Source organism: Anthonomus grandis, chromosome 8, assembly GCF_022605725.1.
Source record: "Anthonomus grandis grandis chromosome 8, icAntGran1.3, whole genome shotgun sequence".
Lineage (NCBI taxonomy): Eukaryota > Metazoa > Arthropoda > Insecta > Coleoptera > Curculionidae > Anthonomus > Anthonomus grandis.
This window is the reverse complement of record NC_065553.1, coordinates 31,101,094-31,113,992: the sequence shown is the minus strand read 5'-3', so window position 1 is coordinate 31,113,992 and position 12,899 is coordinate 31,101,094. Positions and strand designations below refer to the sequence as shown.

Genomic DNA, 12,899 nt, shown 5'->3' with positions numbered 1-12,899 from the left:
GTTTAGTTGGTCTAAACAACAAATTAGAAGCTTAATTTTATGTTTTAATATTTTCATTTTCTAATGTTTATATCTAAATGTTTTTTTCCAAGTATTGAACATTTTAACTTTTGCCCCATGAACAACGTTGTAAGCGAAACCGCATCATCTTAGAATGAATGCGAGAGTGAGACCTGAATGAATAGTACATATCAGAAATAGTATTTTTTAAACCTTCAAATTTTATTAAAAAACAGGTGTAATTACTTTCCCGGAAATGTCTTATTCATTTAAGTAATGGCCCATGTGTTTGATATTGTTATCCTTAAAATTTAACCAGAAATCTCTATGTGAACTAAAGGGTACTAAATTTATAAATAATTTATTCATTCTGTTCCCGGTCCTTCAGATTTTAAACACATATTCGGTAAAGTGATTTAACAGATTTACCAAAGCTGAAGTGAAGGCTGTTTCTGTTCAGAATAAAATGGATATTTTATATATAATCAGATGTAATAATCCCGAAGTGCGTAATATTTAGGCGGGTTTATTTATAAAAAAGTTTAGAATCTGCCTTTGATGCCAAAAGTATGGCCGATAAAAACAATTTTTTCTTGTTAATGTTCGATTAATAATAATTAATTATTATCGTTTTTTTTTCTAGACCAACTTACCAGTTTTCAAAGTAAAAGAATCCAGTGTTCGACGCCGATACAGTGACTTTGAGTGGCTGAGAAATGAGCTAGAGAGGGATAGTAAAATCGTTGTTCCATCTTTGCCTGGAAAAGCTTGGAAAAGACAGCTACCATTTAGAGGTGACGATGGTATATTCGAGGAAGCTTTTATTGAGGATAGGAGAAAAGGATTGGAAGTTTTTATAAACAAGTAAGATAATTTATGTCTATTATGTATTTATATTAATGTCTACACCATTTGCAATAAATTACGCAATTAAGAATGGCTTTCAGCTGTATCTTGGGAAGTATTAGTCGTCTGGCCTAGAGACACAAAATTCTACCTAAAGAAATCGCTCGATTTTTTTTAAGTTCCTAAAGTAGCGCAACTTCTATGGTTAATAAGAAAATGAGAATTAAACTATTTTTTATATGGCACTAAGATTTTTCCTGTAATTTATCATTTCCCCTGGAAATATTTTTTTGCCTCAGGCCCTATGGCTAATTCTTGATATACAACAGGGCAACTCCATTCATATTGGAATGCCCGTTATTTTTTTTTTTAACTTTAGAACTAATTTATTTAACTCAATTACTCAGTTATATTATAATTTATCGATTTGAATGTGTATCTGCTGCCACTAGCGCAGCACAATATTGCACTACTTTTAATTCATATATAAGGTAATGAAGATCAACCAGGATTTAATTATGAGAAATATTTTTTTAAGAGAGTTGCAAAGTTCTATTTTTTTTGAAAAAAAGTTCCACATATGCTTCGACAAGTGTATAATGTACAGGGTGTATCACGGTCGATGGTAAGTTCGACGTTTACGGAAAACGGAACGTTGGATTTTAAAAATTTGGTATCTTTATCTGTTAGTATTTTTTGATCTGGAATAACTTTCCGGAGTATTTTTTTATAATATAGGATAATATAATTTTTGTGGTATAGGATAATACTATACCTAGCTCTAACGGTTTTTGAGTTAATAATTTTTAAGTTTAATGATTGTTTTTTGTTCAAAACATATCTCTACTTAAATATTTTTTAAACTTTCTCTGCATTCGTAAAAACTAAAATTCTGAGTGTGGTATCTCAAGATCTTATATATTGACATATTGTACAGGTTGTTCCATTTTGGCTACTTTTGCAGGATATCTACGTTTTTTAGAGATAGAGAGTTGCGGTTTTCGCGACACTGTGCTACTTTTTCATAAAACTAAAGATGCTGTTAACAAAATTTTCATAGCTAACCCTAAATACAACTAATCAACTTACAAAAAAGTACAAAAACTATGAGAATGATTAGCGTATTCACATTTTTGTAATACTGCTCCCCTCTCAAGTTTGATCGTTCGATGTTAACACAACAGCCGGACGATGTTAACACTCTTCGTCTGGTACACCACGTCGTTGATTTTGGTGACCCTTGAGATTGACCTTCCCAATCCTTCTAGAGCTTTGATGACTTGTCGTTCGTCCTCCATTGATTGTATAAACACACACTGCCCCCGGCATTAAAATGAGTAGAGTTCTCCTTCATGTCATAACGTGATTTTATTTTGTTACTCTCTAGGTGAAGTTTATCCTGTGCTTGTTCGTGAACAATTTGCAAACGCTCTTGTAGATAGTAGATGTTCTCTCAAAAGTTTTAGCCTTGTCTCCCAGTCATAATGTCTAAAGGTAATTGAACAATATCATCACCGAATAAAAGTTTTGCCTGACTTTTTTCAGTAGACTTGTGGATACAAGAACGATACGCCAATAGAAATGGTTGTATATAGGTATCCCAGATGCTTTGCTTAGAGTTTACCACAATTCTCAAATACAGCTACACAAATCTCAGATTTCCAGCAACATACGTGTAATACTTGTTGGAATACTTGACACCCGTCCAATTGGAAATACATGGTCCGTCTTACTTCCAATGACAAATCTTCCATTAAAATAGGCAAGGAATTTGTTAAAAAATGCAAAAAAACATTACTGGTTAATGTGCCATCAAAAAAATAAGAACCAATAATTTTCATTCCGATAATCATTCCGGCCGAGCGCTAGATGGCGGTACATAAGTTTGGACTCGGTGCGTAAAAGACTTTAATTCGCTATAACTTTAAAACAAGCAAAGATATCATCGTGCGGTTTTCACAGTATTTTTGCAAATTTTATCTACTTTTTAAATATGATGTCAAAAATATACCATTCAATTTGAATTTTTGGAGCAAAATGAAAAAAACTGGAATTATTACAAATTGCACCCTCTGGCGGTTTTATTGGGAACTATAGGGTAGTGATGAGATCAGACTTTTAAAGCAGCTACATTTATCTTGCGAATAAATTTTAAATTGCTCAAATCGAATAAGTGGTTTAGAATTTACACCGATTTTAATGATTCCACTTTCAATAGCTTCCCCCACCCCTACTATCGTTCGTACGTCAATAATTCATAAGCCAAAATTATAGCAAATTATCTAGGCTTACTAAAAATAATATCAAAAGTATAAGTTAATGTTTAAGTTTTCGGAGAAAAAGACGTTTCTTTTATTTAAGTTTTAGTTGCGCCCTCTTGCAGTGAAATACGGAACTTAAAAATAATTTCCAGATTTTTCTCATGGCCACTTTTATAATAATAAAAAAAAATCCATTGCTGCCAGATGTACAGATCCTGAGATACAGCCGCTTACCTCGCTTATTTGGCCACCCTGTACATATGTTCTATGTCGAAAAACGCCTTAGACAAGGAAAATGGTTGGATCGGTAATGCCTATATTTACAATGTTAACGAAGTGAGCCGAATTTTTCTCGCATTATGGTGACACGCTTACTTGTTTTTGAGTGTATTTTAAGAGATTCTTGGTTTTTTTTAAGTCAAATTTTTGGTTAAATCTATACTTTTTGGATATTACATCAAACTGGGATGTTCAGTGTTTTGATTTAAATTTCGTAGGAAAAATAATTGCCAGATAACATTTTTGCAGATTTGGTGGCAAGCAGCTCGTTTCAGGTGCGTGATTACAGGTCCACTCATTTTCCTTGTCTAAGAAAAATGCTTAGTTTTTGAAAAACAGGGTGTCAAAGTAAAAGTTTATTTTTAATTATTTTTGAATAGAATTTATTGTTTTAAAATATTTACGTTTATATAATGGGTAAGTTGTCTGACTGACCACGAACAAATCCCTGCTCCATTGTAATTAGTCAACGAGCAAAATACGTCAATAATAAAAGTTAAACGTCAAAATGTCAACAAACAAAATCACCCTGTCAAAATAACGCCTGGGCACTAGGCTGTGGCTGACTGGCTAGCGAGCGGTCTATAATACACCGTCGCGTTGCGTCGGCGTTTATGACGTAGCGCGTAATTGGGACGGAATCTCGGGAGGTATAAAAAACCCCAGACTAGCAGCCTTATAACTTATGCTTATGCAAATACTTACCCTAAAAACTTGAAATAAACGTCATTGTTCTTATAAACTTATGTTGTATTTATTTTTGGGAAAATATATATATATTTTTTTTAATTTTCCAAGCCCATTCCAACATTGCTTGCATCTGTATCATTCACCTGAAAAGTTTCGCATAGTTTAAAATTGGAGGTGTGCTCTTTCTCACTTTTCGCTTTTCTGCTAACTAAATAACATTTTGTACTCCGTGGCTTATGTAGAGGTTTAATAAGGTTAGCAGACTTTCTTACAAATCCTCTAAAATATCTACTATGATCCAGAAAACTTCTTCACTGGTCTTTTTCAGTTGGTCGTGGCCAATTTTCTTTTATTTGCCGAGGTATTCTTTTTGAAATAAACAACATTTTTTGATCATATCCTTTCAAATTTACCATTCAAACCAAAACAGTAATTTTCGGTTACAATCAGGTTTTTCTGGTTACTGATAGATTAGTTTTTCTGATAGAATTACGGCAGAGAACCCACATATATTTAGAGAATCGCATACCCAGTACCTCCAGAAAATTAATAATTAATGTTTGGGCTGGTATATTAAGGAGATAGCAAACATGCATGCTGAAATGTTACATAGGTCCATCGAACCACTAATAGTGCGGGAATCAGAAATTCAGAGGGACATACACGAAAATAAGAAGAACGCTTCTTAGTACAATTCCATCAGGATGGAGGACATTCTCATTATGTAGTTTCCGTTTGGTAATGGTCGTATGATCATTATCCTACCCAGTAAATTGAAAGAAGGGGTCTTATTTAATGGTCACCTAAATGCCCAGACTTCTTTTTGTGGGGTCTAGGGTCACCTAATAAAACCTGTGGTTTCTAAAACGCAACCTGAGTCACTAGACGAACCCTCAGCATAGAATAATTCAGAAATACCGTCAAGAATTTGAAAGTATACTTCATACAACACAAAAAGCATTGCACGTCATCGTCTGTCTCGTGGCTTACTTGAGAGCGCAGTTGCCGGATTGTAATAAATGTAGGTATCTAAATGTTATGATAAATAGGAAATTATAAGTATTAATAATTATTATTGACGTTATAATTTTGTTTTATTTGATTTTCTGATTATCTGTTTTATTAGCCTAAATTCATCTGATCTCACCTACTACCTGATCATCAAGTAAAACACTTATAAAATATTGTTTATAATTAATAAGTTTTAAATTATTAAAGTATAATAAATATTAATACCCGCCTTAGTTTAAAGAATAAATGCTTAATAATTTTGCCTAAATTTTAAGCTTTTTTTTTTCACTTTTTTTTTAGGGCAAAGAAACTAAAATAATATACCGGGTGGTGCGTCGCCGAGCGGAACATAGAAAATCCCATGTAAATTTCAAGGGGATTAATTATTGGCTTCCCTGTACATTTTACAGAAAAAATGTAAGATAACTTTCTGAAGAGACCAATCTGGCAAACCCTCGTGCAAAGTTTCAAAAAATTGTAATAAGCGAATCTTGAATTATTAAATTAAATGTAATTGCAAAGTTACCAAATTTTCGGTTCAGGTAAAACCAGCCACCAGCAAACAATTTGTATAATATAAGGCTTTGTCAAATCTGATATACAGCCGAATACAAGAAATGTTTTTTTTTCGTTTTATCAATCTCACAACCATACATTCAAAGTAAGAAGTTAACATTACTTTTTTATCTAAACTTTTATTTTAATATAACGATGAAGTTAAATCAATAACAATTATTATTATCGATTATTAAAAAATAATTTTATCATACTTAGAATTTATTTAAATTAATAGCAGTATCTGAAATATTTTCAATTTATTTTCCCATCAAGCCTATCTGGTCCATTTTAACCATTAAACCCATTGTTAGTAAATTCGAGTCCAAAGACATTCGAGTGCAATAAATAATTGTAAATGTTTAACCAAAGTTTACAGAATAGAATACAAGTTGGGTCACTCCGGTCGGCCGTCAAAATCCACCCCGCAGTTTCCCGTCTGGCCGGTGCACCAGGTCTGGTGCACATTTATTTATCGATGTATACCGAGCGCGCCAAGCTCATTTCAGTTTTACTCACATTTCGGTGTATAGGGTGGAGTTCAAAAAAATAGTTGTGGATTTTATTGATTATGTGGAGAATAAAATGTCTAATCGAAATATTTGTTCAGTGGATGGTTGTGAAAGTCGAACTACAGATTAGATATCGTTTTTTAGGTGCCCTAAAGATGAAGGAAGGTATGTATCAAATATAGATTATATTAAATAAGTTTTAATTATCTTTATATTACTTTAACTCAACCTTCTATTTAATCCTTTACAAGGGATTAATATTAGTAAATGAATATTGCAAATGTAATGATTATTTATTTAATTACCCAACTAACATTTAAAATAACTCGTATAAAAAAAATAATAAAAAATTATAACATATTATGCAGTCTTAAATGAAACAAAAATTTTAGGGTCAAGCTTGGAAAAATGCCCTAGGATTTATAGGATCCCATAGATACGCGGATAATACTCCAACGCAATGTTATAACCGTATTAGAATTTGTAGTTTGCATTTTAATGATGACAGTTTTACAAATTCCTCGAAAACCCGAATGCATCATTCGTATGCTATCTCATCGATTGGAGTACCTACCCAAAAAGGTGTGTTTTTTTATAAATTCAAATCTAATTAAATAATTTTTTATTGATTTTAAATTAAAATAATATAGGACATATTGTAGACGATGCACATTTTCCTAAAGCCAGTGTTGATGCCATTGTTCAGAAAGAACAGTTCAAAGTAAATGAGCCAAAGCAGCCGTTACTAAAAGGTAAGATATTTATTTAAATTAAAATACCTATAATATACTAATACGTATAAATAGTCGTTATGTTTTTGTAACATACCAAAATAAAAAGATTGCGCCTTAAAAATCCATCGTAGATTTGATTATAAACGACATAAATTAGTTAAGTTTTTCATATAAATTGAATACATAATCTAAACTAGCAAAATTAGTTGCAGGAATCCAAACGTCGATAACTCGAATATTATTGCTGAATAAGGACTCAAAAGGACGCAGGTATACCAATGAATTTAAACAGTTTGCTCTAAGTGTGTTTTTCCTGGGTACAAAAGCTTACAAAAAAATGTCCACAGTTTATCCTCTACCATCAAGATCTACATTAAACCGTTTTACGCAACAATGGGTAATAAATCCAGGTTTTAACGAGTTTGTTTTTAAAGTAATTGAATGTAGAGTAAAAATACATCTGCACCTGTTATTCATTTAAAAGATATTTTATTTAAAACTGTCCGAAGGATACGCAAAACCGGTTTAAATATTTTTGGGGTTGTATCAGACCAGGGTACTAATTTTCAAAAACTAGCTAAAAGTTCTTAAAAGGTTTTTGCGTTAGGATATTTAGATAATGTCGAAACAGCTAATAGTATAGATGATGGCGCTAAAGCCCTATTAAATGTAAATCCCGATTTTATTAATAGTTGCAATAATATATAATTGCATTCTCCCACTAAATATATTCCTCTTCGAGTTTTTACCAACGAATATGTACATTTAAAAAGCGCAGAAGGAAATGCTTTAGTATATGTAGCATATTTATTTAAAAAATGTCTCTCACGTCACTCTTGTGATATATGCAATAATTTTGCAACTTCCCAAAATGCCCTGTTTAATGAAGAGTTATTTTATTGTAAATTAAAAGCATATGAAAATAATACCCTATTTAGTGGTCTAACCATACCTCCAAAAGACATTATTGAGTACATAATAAAATTAGAAAGTATTTTTATCGCTGAATTTAATAAATTATCAGCGCAAGAAGCAATTGGCTATAATCTTAAAAAACTGTTTTCTAACATGACCTTTAAGCATTCCTGTAATTAATTTCCCATTGACTATTTTTTAAGTTTATACATAAGGGTGTGTATTTATTATACATTAAAATTTATAAATGTCGATATTAAAAAAGAAAAATCTAAAAAAAAAGGTAAAGATGTTTATGTAAGCAAGCAACATATTAAAACATTTGTAAATACTCGTAGTATGATATGATACTTATGTATCATACTAAATAATTATTTTATATAAGTTGATGTGTGTTTCGTATTTAGGTTAAAAAATATGTTTAGAATGAAGTTATTATCAATAAAATGGTCAGCCTCTCCGTCCATTTATAATGTACCTACTTATTTTAATAAAACTTTAACCAGTCTTTGTAATTATTATCTTTGTTTTATTTACAATAATAACCTATATACCTAGTTTTATATCCTACAATCCCAAATATGTTCATGACCAAATAGGTACAAACAGGTAAATTGATGCAAATATGTACTCGTGTATTAGTATTAGGAGCCTATGGAATTTCCAGCGTTCCCCTACACCAAGGTAAACACCATCAATCGCCAAGTTTTGGCTTTTATTTCCCCGGTCTCCATACTCATTTTATAGTTCACACCTGCAGAAGCCGCGTCTTTGTACGATGATTTTCAAAGAGCTGGCGCCGAGTGAACCAACTTGTATTCTATTCTGTAAACTTTGGTTTAACTCAGAAGATCGAAAATAGATCCGAAAAAAGAGAGAACAGAACTCTTATTATTTTACTAAGCGTGGAAAAATAAAATAAAATACAATATCTTTTTTTTAAATAATAGAGAACATTTGATTAATTGATGTTTTCATGTAGAAAACATCAATTAATCAAATGTTCAAACAACGCCCCATTAACAGCTAAACAATATCCTAACCGATCATAAAATTTATTTCTAACGTTACTAAGTTGATATTGGGAAATTTTATTACATTCTAACGAAATAGCGTTTTGTAACTGTTTTAGATCTCAAATTTTACACTTTTTAAATGACCCCACAAAAAGAAGTCATTCGGTAAAAGATCAGGTGACCGGGCTGGCCAAAATATCCGGTACCGTGGACCAATAATATTGCCGTTAAAAGCATTTTCCAACCACTCTCTAACCATACGGGCATTATAGGCTGGGCAACCATCCATTTGGTACCAGATCATGTGATCTTCCTGAACAACTTCTTCCAAGGCGGGTCCAATTTGATTTTGAAATAAATCCAAATAGGTTTCAGCTGTTAGGTTATAGTCCATAAAAAAGGGTCCAATGATATGGTGTCCGATATTTCCCTCGAATACATTTGTTTTTTGGGGATATTGTGTCCGAGTATGAACAAAGCGATGTTCATTTTCTTGGCTCCAATACCGGCAATTCTGAACATTTGGTTCATTGTTGAGGTTAAATGTACATTCATCGGTAAAACAAATATTTCTTAAAAAAATCCTATCATTATTTGCTCTTTCTATCATTTCAAAACAAAATGCCATTCTTCGCTCTTCATCTCCTTCCTGCAGCTCTTGATGTTTTTCGAATTTATACGAATAATATAAGTGCGCAATACCGTTGTATGATGTTTATTTACCTCTTGCCCAAGAATCCTCGTACTAACCATCTTGTTTTCCTCCACACTCAGTAGAATATTAAGATCTCTGTGCTCTCTTTCTTCGCCTCTATTTTCGATATCCTGAGTTGAACATTTACAATTATTTATTACGGTACCTTTGGACTCGAACTTATTGACAATACGATTAATTGTTAAAATGGACGGAATGGGCTTGGTGGGGAAATAAACTGAAAACATTTCAGATACTGCTCTAAAACTGTTTCCCGCATAAGGCCACTTAATTATGGTTATTTTTTCGTCGAGTGAATAATTCATACTTGTTTTCAAATATCGACTGTCACTGATTTATTGATACTTTTCCTCACGTCAGTGACAATATTCATTTTACTGGTGCCCGTTTGGTTTTACCCGAACCGAAAATTTGCTAATTTTGCAATTAAATTTAATTGAATAATTCAAGATTCGCTTATTAAAAATTCTTTGAAACTTTGCACAAGGGTTTGCCAGATTGGTCTCTTCCAAAAGTTATCTTAAATTTTTTCTATAAAATGTACAGGGAACCCATTAATTGACCCCCTTAAAATTTACATCGGTTTTCCTATGTTCCGCTCGGCGACGCAACACCCGGTATAATAATACGAAAATTATATTTTTTGTTTAGTAGGTATTAGTACTGATCTGATTCTGCCTCGGAACTTCTAGAATCACTATTATTATTTCCAATATGAATTATAAGAGGAAGAAGATCTTGTCGATCCATTATTTGCTCCCTCTCGTACCATTTTAAAATTTCCCGTATTTGTGACTGTATTTTTCCATATATCAGGTGTTACGGTTTGTAGTGCTTCATGGCACATGTTTAAGCAGTCTTGGTGTGAATTTCCATCCCTGCCAATGTGTTTATTGTAATAGGATTTTGATATGGCCGATATATAGGGTGTTAGTAAATAAGTACGACAAACTTCAGGGGGTGATTCTGCATGGAAAAATAATGACAGTTTTGCTATATAAACGTATGTTTATAAATGTAAATGCTTCGTTTTCCAAGATACGGGGTTTTAAATAATCATCAAAAATTGACGATTTATTTGTTGCTCTGAAACCGGTCGAGATATGCAAATGATATTTGGAGGGTTTTAAGAGGTAGTTATCGCGCATTTTTTGACAAGCAATTGAGAATTTAAATTTTTTTTCGCTAAATGATAACTTTAAGAATATGAGCCTATTGAAGTTCAGGAAATCGATTAAATCCTTTCTTCTATCTAGTGAATAGTTACTACCTGCTATGTGTATTGTATTTCTTTAAATTGTTGTTTTAGATATGTGACTCACGAATATCGGTCACTTTTAGCTAATTATATTATTTACCTGCTTAATATTTTATTTTATAAATATTATTATTGCATATTAGATTTAATTTAATTTTAATATTTCCCTTTTTTTAATATGTTTCTCTATTCTTTTTCTTTTCAATTCTTTTTCTCTATTCTTTCTCTTTTCTATGTTGTTGTCAAGCATATATGTTTACAAGAATAAAAACATTTATTATTATTATTATTATTATTATTATTATTATTATTCTTTATAGAACTATGGCACTAACAATTTATACACTAAATGCGATGATGTTCCAGATTCTTAAAGGTCTGAATAACATTTTTTTGCTTGCAAACTGAAATGTGGGCTCTGTTTTCTTTCAATCTGCCGTAAATAAGTTTCTTAGTGATGATTTTATTTCAAAATATATTTAAACAAATTAAAAAGTAGCTAAAAATAAAAAATTACGCAAGCCTTACACTTTGCTAGGAAAAAATGCTTTAATACAAATAAACCACTGAAATCCGAAAAGATTTATAATTTACGGAATATATTTGAGTTAATTTTTTTTTCATAAATTTAAAGAGTAACTCTATATTGTTAACTCATATTTTAAACAATTTTTTTTTAATTACAACTATATTCATTCTAGAATTGCCGGTCATCCGCTTGCCCAAAACGAACGATGTCTTCATATGTTCCTACAGGACCCTATTATCGACAAAAATTACGTACCGGGCAAAATTCGCAATACATAACCTGTATTTTACTACTATTGTCTTGATTAAGTAAGTTACTGTTATGATGCTACGGTTTTATTAAATGAATATTATAAATATTACGATATTTTAATTTTACTGAAAATTAAATCTGCTAATATAGAAGAGTTTTGTGAAACATACTTGAGAATAATTTAAGTCAAACGGCATCTGATTTTTTTTGTTGCATATATATAAAATAATTATTTATACCTAACAAGTGTCTAAGTGATCCTTTATTTGAAAAGGGAATTTAAAACAGGTGTAACATAAAAAAAATTTCCTACTACCGAAGAAAACATAAAAAGACAACAGAAAAAGAAAATCAAAAATACCAAAATTATTTACGCACTAGTGCGTTAAAAGTCTTTTAAAGTAAAAAGTATAAATTTATAAACCCTGGGAAATGTATAAAGTGAGTACTTTACGTAGGGTAGTAGAAAAAAAACCATTATAATTGCTATCTTTATCTAATTTCAATATAATCCCAATATGCTTTTCGGTAGATTTTATTTTGGTTGTATTAAAATATTGTTATATTTAAGAAATTGTACGTAATATAGTATTTCGTTTAAGTCATTTTGGATCTGTCTAATGTATATTTTTTCATTTTTAAGAACAGATAATTTCACTGTTTTAGCCTGTATGTAGCTACATAGGATTCGAGTTAATAATGTTATTAGAAAAGAAATTTAAAAAATGGTAAATGTCGAGCACTATTTTTATTGTTATTATTACTGTTATATCATAGGTTTATACTCTTTAATTCCCATTTTGTATGTATAATATTATTTATATTATTTAGGAATAAAATATGATATACAATACGAAAATAAATTTTTCAATATTCAATTGTTGGATTTGTGATTTTTTTATGTCGAATTCATTAAACATATAGTAATAGCTTAATCAGAACTGTTTGCTACAACTTATTAATATCTAACGGAATTTGAAAATTAAGCAATAAATTATTAAATTCAGTTTTAAATAACGGCATAGTAAATCTATACTTTTATTTCTACTACTCAACCATATCCAAGTGGCCGATGCAATGCGCAGACGAAAGAGTCAGTGTGAAACAGGGACAGAAAAACAATAAACTTAATACAAAATTTTAATTTTCCAAGTTTTGACTGGCACGCGGTCTATTTTAGCCATGAAATTTTAAAATTTGCATATTTTTTAATATTTTAATATAAATATAACATCTGTTATAGTAATTTAAATTAAATTATTGCAGCCGATTGTTTTTAAATTGCTTGGTATTACGTTCTTAATATAAAACATTCACAATAAACAG

At 30.9% G+C, this 12,899-nt stretch overlaps 1 protein-coding gene and 1 long non-coding RNA gene across 3 annotated transcripts in view; both read left to right on the top strand.

Moving 5' to 3' along the window:
* LOC126739945 (sorting nexin-12) overlaps positions 1–11,679 on the top strand; it is a 28,518-nt gene extending 16,839 nt beyond the window's left edge. The window contains exons 2-3 of the mRNA XM_050445779.1: positions 644–864; positions 11,494–11,679. Of these exons, the coding sequence (XP_050301736.1) occupies positions 644–864; positions 11,494–11,599 (327 nt within the window). The 3' untranslated portion in view covers positions 11,600–11,679. The remainder of the gene's footprint in view (positions 1–643; positions 865–11,493) is intronic.
* LOC126739946 (uncharacterized) lies at positions 885–8,012 on the top strand. Of its 2 annotated transcripts, XR_007661740.1 has the most exons (4): positions 885–6,319; positions 6,547–6,736; positions 6,817–6,906; positions 7,095–8,012. It is a non-coding gene; the product is annotated as an uncharacterized LOC126739946 (long non-coding RNA). The 2 variants fall into 2 exon arrangements; XR_007661739.1 differs by lacking the exon at positions 885–6,319 and having other exon boundaries at positions 6,339–6,736.
* Positions 11,680–12,899: the final 1,220 nt, after the last annotated feature.